At 46.1% G+C, this 19,108-nt stretch overlaps 2 protein-coding genes across 5 annotated transcripts in view; one reads left to right on the top strand and one right to left on the bottom strand.

Annotated features, from left to right (window-relative positions):
• LOC133137003 (dolichyl-diphosphooligosaccharide--protein glycosyltransferase subunit STT3B) overlaps nt 1-14,986 on the top strand; it is a 64,597-nt gene extending 49,611 nt beyond the window's left edge. Inside the window, exons 7-16 of one of the 2 annotated variants that reach the window (XM_061254945.1) lie at nt 698-844; nt 4,078-4,126; nt 4,436-4,590; nt 5,314-5,525; nt 6,292-6,479; nt 7,095-7,266; nt 7,624-7,797; nt 8,786-8,899; nt 10,569-10,781; nt 12,824-14,986. In XM_061254945.1, the coding sequence (XP_061110929.1) occupies nt 698-844; nt 4,078-4,126; nt 4,436-4,590; nt 5,314-5,525; nt 6,292-6,479; nt 7,095-7,266; nt 7,624-7,797; nt 8,786-8,899; nt 10,569-10,781; nt 12,824-12,904 (1,505 nt within the window). In that variant the 3' untranslated portion in view covers nt 12,905-14,986. Of the gene's footprint in view, nt 1-697; nt 845-4,077; nt 4,127-4,435; nt 4,591-5,313; nt 5,526-6,291; nt 6,480-7,094; nt 7,267-7,623; nt 7,798-8,785; nt 8,900-9,322; nt 10,241-10,568; nt 10,782-12,823 lie in introns of those variants that run through there. The other variant, XM_061254946.1, reaches the window with a different exon arrangement.
• Nucleotides 14,987-16,066: 1,080 nt separating this feature from the next.
• Nucleotides 16,067-19,108, bottom strand: part of LOC133137904 (oxysterol-binding protein-related protein 10-like) — a 57,936-nt gene continuing 54,894 nt past the window's right edge. For all 3 annotated transcript variants that reach the window (XM_061256313.1, XM_061256311.1, XM_061256312.1), the window contains one exon: nt 16,067-18,992. In XM_061256313.1, coding sequence (XP_061112297.1) covers nt 18,948-18,992 — 45 coding nt within the window. In that variant the 3' untranslated portion in view covers nt 16,067-18,947. The remainder of the gene's footprint in view (nt 18,993-19,108) is intronic.

Genomic DNA, 19,108 nt, shown 5'->3' with positions numbered 1-19,108 from the left:
AGGAGGAGGAGGAGTGGGAGAGTTAGCCTGAGGACGCCCCCGGTTTCTGGAGCCAGGGGCGTATCCCTGTCTCTCACTCTGACAGACGTGAAAGACGAGACCTTGCAGAGCCGGGAGGCTGTCACGGTCCTCTTCACATGCCTGTCTGTGCGTTTGCGTGTGTGCGCGTTGTTTGCGTGCGTTTGCACGTGTGTTTGCACGTGTGTGCATTTGCGTACGTGTGTCTTTGCGTGCGTGTTTTTGCGTGCGTTTGTGTGCGTGCGTGTGTATGCGTTTGCGTATATGCGTTTGCGTGCGTGTCTTTGTGTGCGTGTCTTTGTGTGCATGTCTTTGTGTGCGTGCTTGCGTGCGTGCGTACTTGCGTGTGTGCGTGCGTACTTGCGTGTGTGCGTGCGTACTTGCGTGTGTGCGTGCGTACTTGCGTGCGTGCGTACTTGCGTGCGTGCGTACTTGCGTGCGTGCGTGCGTGCGTGCCTGTGCTTGTGCCAGATAAGAGACTGATCGGCTGCTTTGTGGAGCCCTGGAAATCTAATATTACCTGGACAGCCAGTCCTCAGCAGTCGCATCAACTGACCTTCAGAAGAGCGCAGCAGCAGGGAGGGCCCGGTGCCAGCTCCCCGCTCCCTGCTGCGATCCTCCCCGCCCCTCTGCGGTCAGGGTAACCCGTTTGAACATGGAGACCTGTTCCCCGCTCCAGGTGTGTTCGCCCTGCTCCAGGCCTACGCCTTCCTGCAGTACCTGAAGGATCGCCTCACCAAGCAGGAGTTCCAGACCCTCTTCTTTCTGGGAGTGTCACTGGCTGCCGGAGTCGTGTTCCTCACCGTCATATACCTGACCTACACAGGTACTATACCTAACCTGTAATGTCTGACCTGTACATGTACTGTACATCAGTATAATTTATAATTTAGTAATGTACCTCATTCACACATACAGAACCTCCCCAGAACTCAGTAGCTCCACCTCATTTAGCTGGTGTACATTAGTAGCATGCCTTAATCAAACAGCCATCATTAGACTGAGCTAAACGGACCAACGTTTCATTCATACACCTGAGCGAATCAGGTGAGTCCGCACCCAACTCCCTCTCGCATCACTTGACCTTCATAAATCAGCCCAGACGACCGTCACTGCCGAGCACTTCAGACAGAAGGGAGGGTGGTCTGCCAGCTCGTGTTGCCACCCCCTCCCCCTTCGATCATACGACGGCACGGGAGAGACGGGTTACAGGCCTCATGCAGCTGCTGTCGGGCTATCTCCTTTCATTAGACTAAGAGCGTGTTCGACTAAGACAAGTTATAGACACTCTTCTTTCTGGGCGTGTCACTGGCCGCTGGAGTTGTGTTCCTCACCATCATATACCTGACCTACACATGTACTATACCTCACTATAATGTACACAGGTAATGTACCTCATTCACACATTTGCAACCTACCCATAACTCAGTACCTCCACTTCATTCAGCCGGTGTACAGTTGTGTTCAAAATAATAGCAGTGTGTTTAAAAACGTGAGTAAAGCTCAAAATCCTTATAATAGTTTTTATTTCGATGCATTGGGAACACTGCACATTATATCCTAAATCAAAACATGAAGAAAAATGTGTCAATTTTTTTTATTACTTTTCAGAAAATGAAGAAAAATGAATATTGGGCTGTTCAAAAAAATAGCAGTGTCTGCATTTTTCTTTACAAACTCAAATATTTACTGTATAAACTGAAAAATCTTCAGGATTTAGCATTCCTGTGAATCACTAAACTAATATTTAGTTGTATAACCACGGTTTCTGAGAACTGCTTCACATCTGTGTTGCATGGAATCGACCAACTTCTGGCACCTATGAACAGGTATTTCAGCCCAGGATGATTTGACAACATTCCACAATTCCTCTGCATTTCTTGGTTTTGCCTCAGAAACAGCATTTTTGATCTCACCCCACAAGTTTTCAATCGGATTAAGGTCCGGGGATTGGGCTGGCCACTCCATAACTTTAATTTTGTTGGTCTGGAACCAAGATGCTGCTCGCTTACTGGTGTGTTTGGGGTCGTTGTCTTGTTGAAACACCCATTTCAAGGGCATTTCCTCTTCGACATAAGGCAACATGACCTCTTCGAGTATTTTGATATAGGCAAACTGATCCATGATCCCTTGTATGCGATAAATAGGCCCGACACCATAGTAAGAGAAACATCCCCATATCATGATGCTTGCACCACTATGCTTCACTGTCTTCAGAGTGTACTGTGGCTTGAATTCAGTGTTTGGTGGTCGTCTGACAAACTGCCTGCATCCCTTGGACCCAAAAAGAACAATTTTACTTTCATCAGTCCACAAAATGTTTCTCCATTTCTCTTTAGGCCAGTTGATGTGTTCTTTGGCAAATTGTATCCTCTTCAGCACTTGTCTTTTTTTTAACAGTGGGACTTTGCGGGGCCTTCTTGCCGATAGATTAGCTTCACAGAGGCGTCTTCTAATTGTCACAGTACTCACCGGTTACTTCAGACTGTCTTTGATCACCCTGGAGCTGATCATTGGCTGAGTCTTTGCCATTCTGGCTATTCTTCGATCCATTCGAATGGTAGTCTTTCGTTTTCTTCCACGTCTCTCTGGTTGTGCTGGCTTCATCCTTAAATAAGGGCCACCTGATTCACACCTGTTTTTTCACAGAATGAATGACCTCAGTAATTGAACTCCACACTGCTATTATTTTGAACACGCCTCTTTCAATTAATTATTCAATTACACAGACTCAGGAGCATGTGTATCATGAATGTTGGGTCTGTTGGTTTTCTATGACTCTACTACACCTACTGGTAAATTATTTGCCATGTAGTAATATATTTTCTCCCAAAAACAGTGATTGATCTGGTAAGTCATGTTGGACTGCTATTATAGTAGCATGCCTTAGTCACACAGCCGTCATTAGACTGAGCTAAACGCACCAGCCGTTTCAGCCATACACCTGAGCGAATCAGGTGAGCCCGCACAGAACTCCCTCTCGCGTCACCTGACCTTCATAAATCATCCCAGACGAGCATCACTGCCGAGCACTTCAGACAGACGGGAGGGCGGTCTGCCCCCTCCCCCGCCGCAGTCACGGTGTCGATCAGCCGACAGCGCGGGAGCGACGGGTTACAGTCTCCAGCCGACGGCCACACGCAGCTCCTGTCGGGCTAACTCCTTTCATTAGACTAAGAGCACAGCGGCAGAGATGTAACAGGAGGGCTGAATTATGCATCGAGCGGGAGGGAGGGGCCATATCTTCTGCGGCAAGGGAGAAGTAATTGCTGCTTTTTTTCTGAAGGGTCAGTTTTTCCCCTCCGCTCCGAGACAGAATTAGAAGACCATAAAACATTCTCTTGTCTGAATACGTCAGTGGCTTTTCTTTTTTCTTTTTTCCATTCCGTCCACATTTGTACGCGGCTGTGTGGATTTCGGCGAGATAAATATGTTCATTAGGAAGACTTCAGAGGCTTTCTAGATATTAATATTTTAAATCCAATCTAAAACAAATATCCATCTAGCCATATTTTCTCTTTTTTTTAAGTGCGCTCTATTCGTAAATACTTTCTGCCACAGACTGAAACGGTGCTCGTCGATTACGGCAGACATTTTGTGCCTCAGCCCTGCTTCTGCTCAGACTCCAGCCCTCTATAGCATTTATAAAGCAGTGTGCAGGAGAGCCAGTTTTCCTCCCACACATCAGAGCGTCAGTATCAGTCTTCACCACTTATTACTTTTCATTCCCTGTATATTCAGTCCAAAAACGGATCACTGACCTGCTGAACACAATAAAACGATGTGGGCAGACTTGCTTATTCTGTCAATATGATTTGCAGACATGCTTTTTTGGGCAACAAACACCATTGCATAACAAGCCTATTTTATGTGACGCCTGTCTGTGCACCACTTGGAAATCAAACCTACAACCTTCTGCTCAGAAAAGCCCTGTTTAGTTACTGTGTGATGCCTAATGGTCTGTCTGGATGATGTAACATTGACGGTGTTTTATTGTGCATGTTGGATGTGTCTGTCTATTAGTGAATGTGTTTCTAATGGCTATGATTCTCTGTTCAGGGTACATCGCACCGTGGAGTGGCCGATTCTACTCTCTGTGGGATACAGGGTGAGTACGATTATGGACAGTACAAGATGTTTCTCAGCCTTCTGATTGACCGGCCTTGTGTACACAGTGTCCTTTGTGTTCTGATTGGTGAGTCTCATGTACACAATGTCCTTTATCTTCTGATTGGCCGGACTGGTGTACACAATGTCCTTTGTCTTCTGATTGGCCGGACTGGTGTACACAATGTCCTTTATCTTCTGATTGGTGGGCTTCATGTACACAATGTCCTTAATCTCTTGAATGACAGACCCCCCTTCCCTCAATTGAAACCCGAACCCTCACCTTTGACACGGTGCCCGTGTTCCCCAGGTACGCCAAGATCCACATCCCCATCATCGCCTCCGTGTCGGAGCACCAGCCCACCACCTGGGTCTCCTTCTTCTTCGACCTCCACATCCTGGTCTGCACCTTCCCGGCAGGCCTCTGGTTCTGCATCAAAAACATCAACGATGAGCGCGTCTTCGGTGAGCCGTTTCCATCCCCTCTTTCTGTGACTGCAGTGATTAGAGCACGGCTCTCTGGAGCACACATTCTGCCCCTCTCACAGTACAGCGGGTCTCTGGGGCACACATTCTGCCCCTCTCACAGTACAGCGGGTCTCTGGGGCACACATTCTGCCCCTCTCACAGTACAGCGGGTCTCTGGGGCACACATTCTGCCCCTCTCACAGTACAGCGGGTCTCTGGGGCACAGATTCTGCCCCTCTCACAGTACAGCGGCTCTCTGGGGCACAGATTGATGTTCCCACGCTGAAGTGGGTGTAATATATCTCTCTGGTCTACTGGGAAAGGTTCCATGTAGTCTACCTTGAGAAGGAGCTGAGTGTGTGCTTATTGCGGGAGACGATGGCGATTGGTGTTAGTCCAAGGGTGCACAACAAGGGCCGATCCGTTTCAGGGTTTCGTGCCAACTTCTGCTCTTAATTATTTAATTGACTCGATCATATTTCATCTGACGTGTATGAGTACCGGCCGCAGACTGCAAGTGTATCCTAATGATTTTACTCTGCTCAAGTACAGGCTTGAACCAGGGTAATTTATTGAGCTGTCAGCAAATTAAAAACAATCGGTTGGAATAAAAACCAGTACGCAGACCGACCATGCAGGACCAGAGTTGTTCACCCCTGTGTTACTCTCTGTATCTAACCCCCCCCCCCCCCCCGTTCCCCCATCTCTCCTGCCCCCTAGTGGCGCTGTACGCCATCAGCGCGGTGTACTTTGCGGGGGTGATGGTGCGGCTCATGCTGACCCTCACGCCCGTGGTGTGCATGCTGTCGGCCATCGCCTTCTCCAACGTGTTCGAGCACTACCTGGGAGACGACCAGAAGAGGGAGAACCCCCCCGCCGAGGACAGCAGCGACGAGGACGACAAGAGGAACTCTGGCAACCTTTACGACAAGGTAAGGGGTTAGTGGGGAAACTCTGGCAACCTTTACGACAAGGTAAGGGGTTAGTGGGGAAACTCTGGCAACCTTTATGACAAGGTAAGGGGTTAGTGGGGAAACTCTGGCAACCTTTACGACAAGGTAAGGGGTTAGTGGGGAAACTCTGGCAACCTTAATGACAAGGTTCACAGGGGTAATACTGGCACCTTTTACAGTAAGATGAGGGTTTAGCTAAGGAAACTCCAACCTTTACAATAAGATTAGGGGTTAGCTAGGCAAACTGGCAACCTTTACGATAAGGTAAGGGGTTAACAGGGGAAAGTCTGGCAAACTTTCTGATAAGTTGCATGGTCAGCAAGAGAAATGGGTAACTTGCAATAAGTCTCGAGTTAACAAGACCATCTCTGGAAACCTGAACAGCGTTGAGGGGCTGTGAGGAAGTCTGGCAACCTTGATGACAAGAGTGTTTAAGGAGGGAAATGTGGCGTTACGTCTTCTGCATATTGAGCGCTCTCATAATGGAATGTGCTCGCAGCATGCTGTCTAAAGATTTCCTACAGTACTCAAGCGTGCGGTGTCTGAATTTGCCGCACAGCCTGTGGTTATACCTGAATAGATGCTGGTTTTATGAGAGCCGTAATGGCTGATATTATTACTGCTGTATTGCTTTAATAATGGCTGCAGGCTGCATAGTTAAGTGCTGCATCCTGGGAGCAGGCTGTACTGTAATGAAGGTGCTGTAGATGTGCTCAACTCTGACAGCGTGTGTCGCCCCCTGCAGGCCGGAAAGGTGCGCAAGCACGTGTCTGAGCAGGAGAAGTCGGAGGAGGGTCTGGGGCCCAACATTAAGAGCATCGTCACCATGCTGATGCTCATGCTGCTCATGATGTTCGCTGTGCACTGCACCTGGGTCACCAGCAACGCCTACTCCAGCCCCAGCGTGGTGCTGGCCTCCTACAACCACGACGGGTGAGAACACGCACATACACACACACACACACACACACACACACGCATACGCACACACACGCACACACACGCACCTACTCCAGCATGTCTTACCAGTCTTACCAGCATGATGGGAAATACAATGCAGATATACGTATGGTATACGTACACACAAACGCACCCAGCTGGCCTTCTACAACCGCTATGGGTGAGCGTACGCACAAGCAGCTCGGTGTGGATGCTCACTTAGCTGTGTAATGACGTGTGTGCGTGCGTGTGTGTTTTTGCGTGCGTGTCTGATGTCTGTGTGTGTCTGTTTCTGCCACCCTGTCAAGCAGCAGGGAGGAAGAGCAGTACATGTTGTACTCTGTACCCTGTGGCTGATGCCCCTGCCTCCACCGGGTCAGAACTCTGCTCCTCTTATTAGCCAGAGGGACACTTCAGAAGTGTCAGTGTGGAGTCAGTGGATGAGACTTCTCCAGCACTTAATGTTCCTCATTAGTTTCTATAGGGAGCACTGTCTCAGCTGGGTGTTTCAGTTCTCTGGAGCTGACACTTGAGTTTGACATTCGAGTCCGCTCACGGCGGCAGGGCGGAGGTTCGGTTTTGATATCCCGGTCGCGTGTTCCCACGCAGGACGCGGAACATTCTGGACGACTTCCGCGAGGCGTACTACTGGCTGCGTCAGAACACGGACGAGCACGCACGGGTCATGTCCTGGTGGGATTACGGCTACCAGATAGCAGGGATGGCTAATCGGACAACCCTGGTGGACAACAACACCTGGAACAACAGCCACATCGCCCTGGTGAGCACCTCCCTGAACAGCTCCCAGCAGGGGGAGCTGCAAAGTGCGTCTGTAACTGCTGTTAACCCTCCTTTCTGGTTCTGGAACATTCTCCCTTGCCCACCCATTCTCCCTCACAACATGAAATTATCCTCCTCTCTCCCTCATCCGCATCTCTCTGTTCTTTCCTCCTCCTTTTCCTGCCACACATTCTCTAACCCCCCCCTCCCTCCATCCCTCCCTTTCTCACACCCGCCCACTCTCTCACACACTCCCTTTGTCTTGTGCCCCCCTCCCTCTCTCTCCCTTTCTCACCCCTCCCTCCCCCACCTCACTCTCTTTGTTTATGTCTTGCCCTGCCCCCCCCCTTTCCCCCAGGTGGGCAAAGCCATGTCCTCCAACGAGAGCGCAGCCTATCAGATCATGCAGAGCCTGGACGTGGACTACGTGCTGATCATTTTCGGGGGTGTGATTGGCTACTCCGGGGATGACATCAACAAGTTCCTGTGGATGGTGCGGATAGCGGAGGGGGAACACCCCAAGGACATTCGGGTGAGCGGCGGCTAACATCCCTACACTAGCCTTCCCCTCATTCCCTTCATTTTTATTTTATTCCCACTTTCCTACATCCGAGGCGACGTACACGGAGTGCGTTTTACATTTCATCCACTCGAGCAGTCAGATGCATTTTCCTCAATGCATTTATAATGGTATTTAACAAGGCCCTTAAAGTTACCACTGCATAGAAGGAGCGATGCGAATGTCAAGCAGCGTAAGTGAAAATCAATGTAAGGCGCTATGAATAGGTCGCAAATTGAGTTGAGGTATTTTGGGGTTGAGTAGATGTGCGTTTGCTTCACACCGCCAAGACTACCGCTAGCCTGCAGCTGCCCGTTGTGCGGCTCGTTTTTTTCTTTAAATCATGCATTGTAATCACTACCTCGGCTGGTGTTTCCGCATAATTGCATTATGTTCACTTTCTCCACTTTTGATACCGCTGGAGGTATACAAGGTCCTATTGAACCCGGTGAAAGTTACAAGAGTATGTGAAACAAGTGTGCATTGATCATTGACTGACCGGTCATTTGGTGCGGCCTGTAGCGTAGTGGTTAAGGTAAAGGACTGGGACACGCATGGTCGGTGGTTCTAATCCCGGTGTAGCCACAATAAGATCCGCACAGCCGTTGGGCCCTTGAGCAAGGCCCTTAACCCTGCATTGCTCCAGGGGAGGACTGTCTCCTGCTTAGTCTCATCAACTGTACGTCGCTCTGGATAAGAGCGTCTGCCAAATGCCAATAATGTAATGTAATGTAATTTGTCAGCAAATGGACTTTCCCTGGGTGACTAAGCTTTGGTTTGACTGCGGTCTTACAGCAGGACCGTGGGTTGAGGTGGTTCACTGTAAGCACCTACTCAAGTGACACACAACGCGTTGGGCATATCTGCCATTCTGTTACCTTAGCCCAGGCTGCCAAATTCCATAACTCCCCCTAACTGTCCCTGTGGTGTCACAGAGGTTAACCGTGTATCTGCCCTCCAGGAAAGCGACTACTTCACCCCTCAAGGGGAGTTTCGGGTGGACAAGGCCGGCTCTCCCACCCTGCTCAACTGCCTCATGTACAAGATGTCCTACTACCGCTTTGGCGAGATGCAGGTGAGTGATCAGGGGTCCTCCCTCCTTCCCTCTCTCCCTCCCTTTCTTCCTTCCTTCCTTCCTCCCTCCCTTCATGCAGAGCATGCTGGGTTAGCTAGAGTGTGACTACATGCAAAGAAATGTAAATGCCTTTCCCTCGCTCATACTCAACCTGATCACTGAGTGTGTGAAGGTCAAGTGAAGGACGTTCCTTTTTTGTTAGTTTTTTCCCCCGACCACCCTCTCTTAGAGTTGAGAGCCAGACGGCACTGGTGTGGCGGGGGAAAGTTAGAGACCCCACCCTGAACAAAGAGAGGCACACAGTGTACAGGGAGAGATGAAGTCATCTGGCCAGGGTTGATGGAACCTCTGAATTCTCCTGTGAGCAGCCTCTGCTGTTGCTGCAGAAACCAAATGAGACCTGTCCCCAAATGTTTACTTCAGACATGGAGCACGTCGCCGAGGTGCTGCCGCGGATATCAAGTTGGACTTCGAACGTGCTTCGGATGTGATTCGCCAATCCGGGTGCCACGGAGACAAAGGAGCTAATAATTGAGATCACAAGGAATTAGAAGTCGGAATTAATTATCGACACTTCAGAAACCGAAAGGCCTATTAGGATTATCTTGGTAACAGATTTACAGGATGTAATTAAACCCCCAGAATTTCCTCTCCTGAGTTTCCCTATCTGAGTAATGGGGCAATTAAAGCGCATTGTTCCAGTATCAGGGCCGTACCTGTGTCAGTAACTTACAGCCTGGCTCACTACCAGTGCCATCTGGAGAGGCACGCCATTCACACTGACCCATCTGATTAAACCCGGGATTTACAGCCCGCACTAAACCATTCATCTTCTATCTGCAGTCATAAGGCCCTGCACACCCATACCGTCTATTAGCCGTGTAAAGCCCACACGATAAATTGAATCTCGCCTGTAGTAAATGTCTACAAATGCCCAACTATTTCAAACGATGGCCAGAATTCAACGGCTATCACTTCTCACAACTGTCCCTTTGATTTCAAAACATTCCCCAATGCAGCTTCCATTGTCAAAAATGATCAGTGTTTCTTCCAAGTTTGACTCTTGAACGGAGCACTACTACCTAGATAAATGTCAAAAGACACAAGGTCTGCCCAAAATCCCAGAATTCATTAAAACAATATAGGGACCATATCACTGATGTCCCTGAACTCTAAATAACAGTAGTAAAATACCAGCAAACGCCTTTCTCCAAAACATGCCACTCATGTTTTTATCATTTCAGTTACTGTGCCACAAGCCGTATTTATAATTTGTTTTCTTTACTAAAATACTTGCTTTAGGTAATGAATATGCCACTGAGCTGCTGCCGCAGATATGAACAAGATCTGGAGGTGAAAAGTTCAACCTTCTCAAACCGTTAATGCTGTACAGCTACGGGGAGCAGATTTCACGGCACCGCGGAAAGCAAAATTCTGCAGATATGGTGCGGAATTGAGGATACAGAATAGGCTGTGTCTCGGAGATGACACCGGGCTGTAGATACGAAGGGTAATCCCGTCACAGGGAACATGGAGGCAAATTGATACCGAAAGTGTGACCGTCCTACTCCGTTTTGCTGTCTGTATATTAGTCCGATTTAAAAAGCGGCAAAGATAAAGACGTCCCCTTGAGCGCCCATCCTAACCCCGCCCTTTCCTCCCATCCCAGCTGGACTTCCGGACGCCGCCGGGCTTCGACCGGACGCGCAACGCGGAGATCGGGAACAAGGACATCAAGTTCAAGCACCTGGAGGAGGCCTTCACCTCGGAGCACTGGCTGGTGCGCATCTACAAGGTGAAGAAGCTGGAGAACCGCGAGCCGCTGGACCACAAGCCGCGCGTCTCCAACATCGTCTCCAAGCAGAAGTACACCTCCAAAAAGGTGCGCGTCCCTACTCCACGTAACTGTCAATTTTGAGACGGTCCCTCACACAGCTACCCAAACACACGAGACCTGGGTCAGATACACTACGGACTTGTTTTGGATTCAGATACTTCTGGTGTATTGGAACCAATGAAAAGCTCTGAAAAAGTGCAATCCCTGCCGTCTGGTTCTGGTTGGCATGCACCAGGGGAGATCAATGGAGCGCAGAAACGTATCTGAATCCGCAACAATTACGTATTTGATGCAGGTCTGGTCCTGCGGTTTTCTGTGCAGGTATAAAAATGGCCTGTACATTTCCTCACTGAAACCCCTCCCCTCTGCATCCCTTCCTCTTTCTCTCCATTTTCTCTTCACTGTTGCTCGCGGTCCCCTCGGCGAGATCGATATGGTCCTCCGTCAAAAGTGCCCGGCTCCAGTGAAACTGCAGGGTCAACGCTGTAGCTAATTATGCCTCAGGACCGGCGGGCAGGGATCGCTTTCTGTCACCACCCCGTTTTTAGCAGTGTCGTGTGTCCGCACAGCTGTGAGCTGCAGTCCTCTGGCACTCTGACTGCAGTGTGAAAATGCCTCATTATTATTTTAATCAACTTTCTCCCCTCGCGACAAGTACACAGACGGCCAGCGATGTTTAATTATGCGCCGGCTCTTGCTAAGCCCGTGCTCTATTCAGACTTGTGAAAGGGGATAGGCAGCGGCACAAGCGTCTTTGTGGGTAAATGAAACGTGATCCGTGCGCGCTGAACGCTTTGGCACAAACGTCAAACCCTTTTGAGCGCCAAGCCGGCGTAAGTGTTGTGTGATATTTATTTCCTCCGTGCGATTGTGCTGAACCGCGAGTGGAGTTATTCTCGTACTGCAAATAGAAGAGACGGACGGGTAGACGTGTGCAGCACATAGAGCTTCAGGCCCACTATGGCACTCAACTGTGGTCCCTTCTCTGCCCATTACCCTCTCTGCTTTCTTCCCTTCTGAATAAAGCAACACCAGTACAGAAAGTATTCACACCCCTTCACTTTTGGCACACTTTATTGTGGTGTAGCAATAAAAGTTCCAGCAATAGTTGTTGTTTTTTTCCTGAAATCTACACTCAATGACCTGTAATGACAAAGTGAAAACATGTTTTTAGACATTTTTGCAAATTTATACAGAAACAAAAACTCATTTACATAATGACTCATATCCTTTGCTGTGGCACTCCAAATTGTGGTCAGGTGCATCCCTGTTTGCTTTAGTTATGCTTGATGTATCTAGAATTTGTTTGGTGTCTACCTGTGGCAAATTGAATTGATTGGACATAGTGTATAAAGGCACACACCTGTGTAAATCAGCTCCCATAATTCACACTGCATGTCAGAACAAAAACCAAACCATGAAGTCCAAGGTCAGGGAGGTGACCGAGAACCCAGTGATCACTCAGTGCTTCAGAAGTCCTCTCCAGGTGTGCAAAAGCCTGTAGATACTTACCCAAGAAGACTCGAAGCTGTAATCACTGCCAAAAAGGGGCTTCTACAAAGCACTGAATTAAGTTTCTGAATACTTATGTAAATGAGAGATTTTGAGTTTTTCATGATTTGAATAAATTTGCTAAAATTTCTAAACATGTTTTCACTTTGGGTTCATTATGTGTTACTGAGTGTAGATTGATGGGCAAAAATGGCAATTTGGTCAATTTAAAATGAAATCTACAACACAATAAAGTACAAGAAAAGTGAAAAGGTCTGAATACTTTTTGAAGCTACTGCACATGAAAGGGGGTTAGACTGTCCCGTTCTCCTTTAAAAATAGATAAATAAATGGTGTTGGGTAAAAGCAAAGGGCAGTTTTATCACCTGTACCATTTTGAAGCCAAGTGGGCAAAAACAATGCATCACCCACCCCTGTGTTACAGTGAAAAGCGACACAGGCCTATATTTCTAGCGGGTAAGTATGCCTACAGTATGTCCCATGGTATGCTATGACAAGGGCAGCCACCTGGAGAGAGTAAAGTAGCACATTTTAAAGCAAGGGGAATTAGCTGTTCTTTTTCTCTTTTTAAGCAGATCGCCAAGAGGAAGCGCGGCTACATCAAGAACAAACTGGTCCTGAAGAAAGGCAGGAAACTGAACAAGAAGGCCGTGTAACATAACGTTGGCGGGGATTTAAAAAAGAGAAAAATAAAATAAAAAATAAAAAAATGACATAAGCAAAGGAACCCACCAATGAAGAAGAAGGGCCGTTGTCTGGAACCTCAGAACGCGTTTTGCCTTGAGCTCCGGGCCCCAAAGCGCCCCAGTGAAGTGGGGGTCAGAGGTCATCTGTTCACCCGGGGTTGGCCAGCTCCAGATTTAGTTTTACCGAGAGGACCTTTTTTTGGTTTTTGTCTTGCTTTATTTTTTGATCTTTTTTTTGTACTTGAATGTGGTGGCGAGGCAGAGTGCTGCCCAGCTGGGTCGGTAGCAGGTATTTTGTGGTACATGTACTATAATCCAATAAATCTGGAAAAAATCTAAACGGAAACAAATGTGGTGAATCTGGGAGCTATTGCAACCAAAGAGCCCTCTTTCTTGCTCCTTGGCACATGTAAACTTGTTACCTTTTTAAAAAAAGTAGGGAAAAAAATCTAGTATAGCAGAGTCGAGAGTTCCTGACGAATGTGCTGACGATGTACAATATGGAGGAACACCACTATCTAGGTACAGCTTTCCTGTGTTGATGCATTCTTTTAGCTTGTTTTTGTTTGTCCTTAGGAGAAAAATTCAAGTTAAACAATCTAAATGTGTAAATATGTTCTGTACAAAAATGTCTAATAGGGTTATATAATATATATTGGAATATCGTGATTTTTAATTCGAAGGTTTTTTTTGTTTAGTCTTTTTTTTTGTTTTTGTTACTAGTTACAAGATTTTTTTTTTTTTAAATCACAGCAGACCATTGAAACAGCGAATGCAATAAGTCTTGTTGGTAGGGATTTCAGAACTTGGTTTGAAGAATGTGAATTTTTAAAAATACTTTTGTTGATTCCATCACTTAGATTGTATTATTCTGCTGCTTGATTAAAAAAAGAAGCAAATGTTATTTAAAAAAGAAAAAAGTTTAAAAAATGTAGATTATTAATTCTACCTCCCTCCACCAGAGGGAGCTCTCCTGTGAATGAGGGCAGGGCTTCAGTCAGGAGTCTATTGCCCTGTCACTTTGCTATTCAGCTTCCTCCTGCCATTCTCTTGTCTGTTCATGAACTCAACACACAATGAGCTAGATTAAAGAAAATTCAAAGACCGGTTTAGAAGCTGCAATAAACGGCCCCTAGAGGCACAACCTTTCATTACAATAGAGTAGAAGAGCTGAGAAAAAAAACCCCTCAAATTTGTTCAGAAGCAAAAATTCACAGTTGATGTCAGTTAAGCTATTCCCCTCCCCACCCGTTTAGCAAAGCCACGGGTGAAACGACAAACCGTTTTAAAAAGGTGACAAGTCTACACATTTACCGCATGAGACTCCAGAGGGCTTTTGATCATCATTTTATCATCACTACAGTTTACCTCCTGTTTTTATCACATAATCTTTTATTTTTTTCCTCAGGAGCCTTTGGGGGCGAAGTATTGTTTTGTTTTTTTCCTTTGATGTGCAAATCTCCTTTTTCACATTGTTTCTTTGTATGTAAGAAGAAAAAAACATTTCTAATGACTATGCCTTTCATAGGCTTCTTAGCCAACCACAGAACATCATATCGATCAAGTGCGACTCAAACTTGAATTTTACCATATTTATTTACACGAATGAGAAGTTAAATTGTGTTTTTGCTTTTCCCTTCTTTCATACTGTAGGGTAAAATGATGCTGGTGTCAAAGGTAAACGGAGAAATTAAATGGTTTGAGTGAAGCCTTATAAATGGGGTCTGAAAGACGTACATTTTTTATTTTATAATTGTCTTTTTTGGTGGGTGGGTTCAGGGCTTTCATTTCGGTAGATTTTTCTCCGCGTTTTCCATGGTTGGACCCAGCTGTGTTTCTCAGTGGTGGAGCAGTGGCCAGTCTGTCTTCTTTCCCAGTTCTCTGATCCACCACTGCGTTGTTACTGGGAACTTTTTTGTTTTTTGCTTTGGTCTTTGCCCCACTCTTCCTCTCCAAATTTCACCCAGATTTACATTTTTACTTGTTGCTCAGAAGACTTGGTACTGTCCTGTTCGGAAGTAGACAAAATAAAACCAACTTTGTGTAATAAAATGTCCTCCTGATGTCTTCAGTCGGTTAAAACGGACCAGATTCCATGTTGTGTTAGTGGACACCGGGTAGAAAAAGCGCTTTGAATCAAAACTCGACTATCAAGATTGTGTTGGTGTCAGCGTTCACAGGGCAGAATCGAGAGAGTGTGTAGAATGGTAAAGTTTTCATTATTTTATCTGCTGTAACATGTATGTGTTGTGGCAGTACAGCAGTGGCGGGAGCTGCATTCTGCTGACTTCACTTTGCATTGTACAGACCTCATTTTGTAAGCAAGCCGTGTGCATGGAGTAATTATATTCCAGTCTTCGATTCGGGAGGCGATATGAGCCTTGCAGAATATTAGAAGCCAGGGTTGCATGTTTACATTATTATGGAATGAGTGAATGTACTGGCTTGCTGACTTGCGCACACCGCCCGGTTCTGAAGGTCATTGGTGCGAGCAGTCCCTGGCCAGAACAGCTGCAAGTGCAGTGTGTCCAAGCAAAGTATACTGAAAACGTCTGAAAATATATTTCCCTTCAGAATACCATCGGCAAGTATTCTGGTATGCACAGGAATTTCACATTACAGTAATGGGTGTAACCCCCAGAAACTCATTTAAATCTTCAATCATTTACAAAGTAATGGAAAATGTTTTTTTCCCCGATATGACTAGCAATCCTGTCAACCTATTCCCTGTACAACAGAGAAAATATTTGAACATAGCTGTGCAATTATGGAAATGCATTGAGATGCAGTATATTGTGTGTATTGTATAGTTACTACAGTTTCCGCTAATGTGTGTTGCCTCTACTACACCGACTCCAAAACTGGAAAAATGGTAAGTGTTGGCTTTTATTATTTTTTTAGGGAAGATGGTTGTGACTGAAAAAAAAGAAAAGAAAAACAGAATGAATAAAATCCTCCACAAGACGGCAGCAGTCCCCTGCTTGACGATGAGACCTCCAGGGTTGAGAAAGCAACGCTTTTTGAGTGTGCACAGTGGCAATACTGCCACCACCAGATCAACAGCAGGATGAAAAAGGTCACTTGTTCATTTCATTCAGCTCAAAAGCGTTTCACATTGAATAACAAGATGAGTGTGATTGCCAAGGTGTATTTATTTTAAACCAACCCTCACCCAGCTACTATATTTCTGGTGTTGCATAGGTTCTACTCAGGTGAGAGAAGTTTGGTTCAAGCTATTTGAATACATTACCGTGCTGTACAGACAACTTCATTCCCTCATAGTTTTACATACATTCAAGACACGGCTCACCACTCACAGCTACAGCATATACGCCCTTCCCTTCCCCCTGACAATACAGTTCAGCTTCCCAAGGTGCAAATCGACCACAGTTGACATGTTGAAGTAATCACAATTTGCCGCCAGAAGGTTGTTGGTTAAACTACCTTGTATTTCAACATCAGATTGTAAATGCTGAATGAATATAATTATGGTGAAATATTTATTTGTATGAATATTAATTCAGCACAATTTCTTTGGGTTCCTTACCATTTACCTTCAAGTGAAATGAATACCTCATCTTTAGGCCATACAGACCCAACATGAGGGGTAGGGGAAATGGTCCTGACCCTAATACTGGTAGCCCCTCGGCTCTAGTGTGTATAGAAGTGCTCAACAGGTCGGCCCCCCCAAAAAACATCAATTAATTCAGGAAAAATCAAATAATATGAAGAAGCTGCATTACATACTTCTCTAACACCATCATCGTTATCATGATCATCAAAAATATATCTCATAGTGAAATAACATAACACCGCCAAGTTCAAGCACACGGTAATTGACTTTCGGTTTCAGAAGATCTGAGCAGCTCATCTGTAGATCCAGATTTATGTGGTGCGGTGCTCAAGCTTGTTATTTAATGTGAATAGGTGAAGTATCTGACTAACTCCCACTTCCTAATACAACTTCAATAATATTGGGTGGGTCACTGTAGGTATAACACTCTTCCTCAAGGCAAGCTGTTTAGTACTTTCAGCATATATGGCAGCAGTTACAGTGAACTGCTGTTCATTTCATTTTTACTTTGATAATATGGCACAAACTCAGTCAGTCAGTTGACCTGCATAACACACTCAAACAGCCGAGTATACTCACCAGGGAAAGAAAGTGAAACCGTGTTGCTTAGTTACAGCTGACATTGGACAGCACAGGCACCAAACCCTGTAATGCACTTCACATCCTGTTCCATCGTTGCTTTGTCTAAATTCTAATACTTAATATGTATATTGTTTGTGGAAAAATACATTTAACTACAACTTCAGGTTATCAACAGGGGCAATGTCTCATGTAAAGGGCGGTGCACTTGTGATTGACAAGGTGGCCGTTTAATTTCCCTTAGACTGCCCGTTTAATTACACGCTTATCACCCACGTCTCCCAATTAATCATCCTCATCTGAAACTGGCTGCCTTTCAAAAGTAATCTAGGCCAAAGGGCATTCGGAACAAAATTCCACATGCTAAAATCATTAAAGGTACAATAGGTAAGATTTTTGTGTTAAAACATCATCCCTTCCTGTCATTAAAAATGGGTCACTGACATGTTTATTCACCCGCTGCCTGTGTTTATAGTCCTTAAATTCAGGTTTCAAAATATACAGTTGACACACTGACAATCTGTACCAAAACATTGTACAGCGGTACAACTGGTTGAAAATTGGTTCCAATTTCCACAGCCAATGGTGTTTCAACATCAGCGCGTCCACAGAGAAGGGGGAGGGATAAACGGTCTTGTGACTTGAGGGTGTCACAAAAGTCCAAAATGAGTCCAAAATGACCTATTGTACCTTTAACTAAGTCGGTCTTTATGTCATCTGGAACGTTCTTGAATCCCATCACATTTTTTCCATGTAAAACTGGAAGAAGGGCCCGTTCCGTTCTCTGGCTCCCGGAAACGTCCTCGGTTACAGCAATCCATTTCCTCCTACCTGTCGAGCTTAGGCTGTAAAACCACCACACAAAAAGGCCTACTGAAGTTTCCTCCAAACAGCAAATCACTTGAACGGTAATACAATATAAAATAGGAAACAAAGAACATACCGTCCAACGGTTGGTACATTTCCTATTATTATTTAACTGCATTTTAACATATACTGAAGCATATGTCCTAAGGTTACATGTCATTTTAAATTCATTCCAGGGTATATGCATAAAATTACATATATTAGTGGAATACTGCTAGATTTGTAGCCAGAAAATTACACATTTTAACATCAGTAGGATTATGGAAATGTATTCACTGAAACTAATGTCCTGTGGCTAAAATGATCAGGGCTACAGTATCCTTGTGTCAGTAGGTAGGACTGGAGTTATGCTATACTTCTGACAGCAGAGAATAGGGGATCCACTTGCCCTCAAATGGACAAGAAAACCTCTGGAAAATTGAAAAGTGGCAGAACAAGGCTTCTTTGGACTAGGACACAGTGGAGTTCACCTTGACAACAGCTGCTCTACACAGGAAGTATGCTCCACATACACTTCCACTTCCTGATGACGAACCACGGCCTGGGATGTTCTTGAGTTCACTGCAGTGGGCAGCACTTAAAGTGGCACTAACCATGATGTCATCGGAGGGAAAGACCAAAGACACACCAGTGGCAAATCACTCTGTACATTACACGTGCAAAAAAAGTCTCAACAATGTGAAAAATAGAAATATTCTATATGTACCTATAAAAAAAACATCCTCTCACTTCCCTGCTCCTCCACCTCAAATCTCCTCCCAGGTGGAAGAGAAGGTGCGTGTGGCACGCGGTTAGAGTACAGTGTCTCTGTGCCTCCCACGGTGAGGCTGCCTGTCAGTCAGCTCTCAAGTCCAGAGGAAGGGCCGTTATCAGCGGCTCCTCTGTGACCCCGCTTCGCCTCGTCCCTCCCCGGCCCCCACCGGCCCCCACCGGCCCCCACCCCCGCTCTACGCAGGGCTCTCCGACGGCCAGCGATGGTGCGCTCTCCTCGCGTCAGTGTGTCTTCCACAGAGGGTTGTGGTACACCCAGCCTTCCCCCTGTGCAGGAGCGTGGAGAGAAAAGAAACACAGAAAGTAGACGGCTGAAGTAGGTACCCCATCTTCCGTTTTAATGTTTTTTATGTCAATTAACATTTAGGACTTGGGTTGAGCTT

This window comes from Conger conger, chromosome 9, assembly GCF_963514075.1.
Source record: "Conger conger chromosome 9, fConCon1.1, whole genome shotgun sequence".
NCBI classification, from domain to species: domain Eukaryota; kingdom Metazoa; phylum Chordata; class Actinopteri; order Anguilliformes; family Congridae; genus Conger; species Conger conger.
The sequence above is the reverse complement of the archived record's forward strand: the minus strand, read 5'-3'. Positions and strand labels throughout refer to the sequence as shown.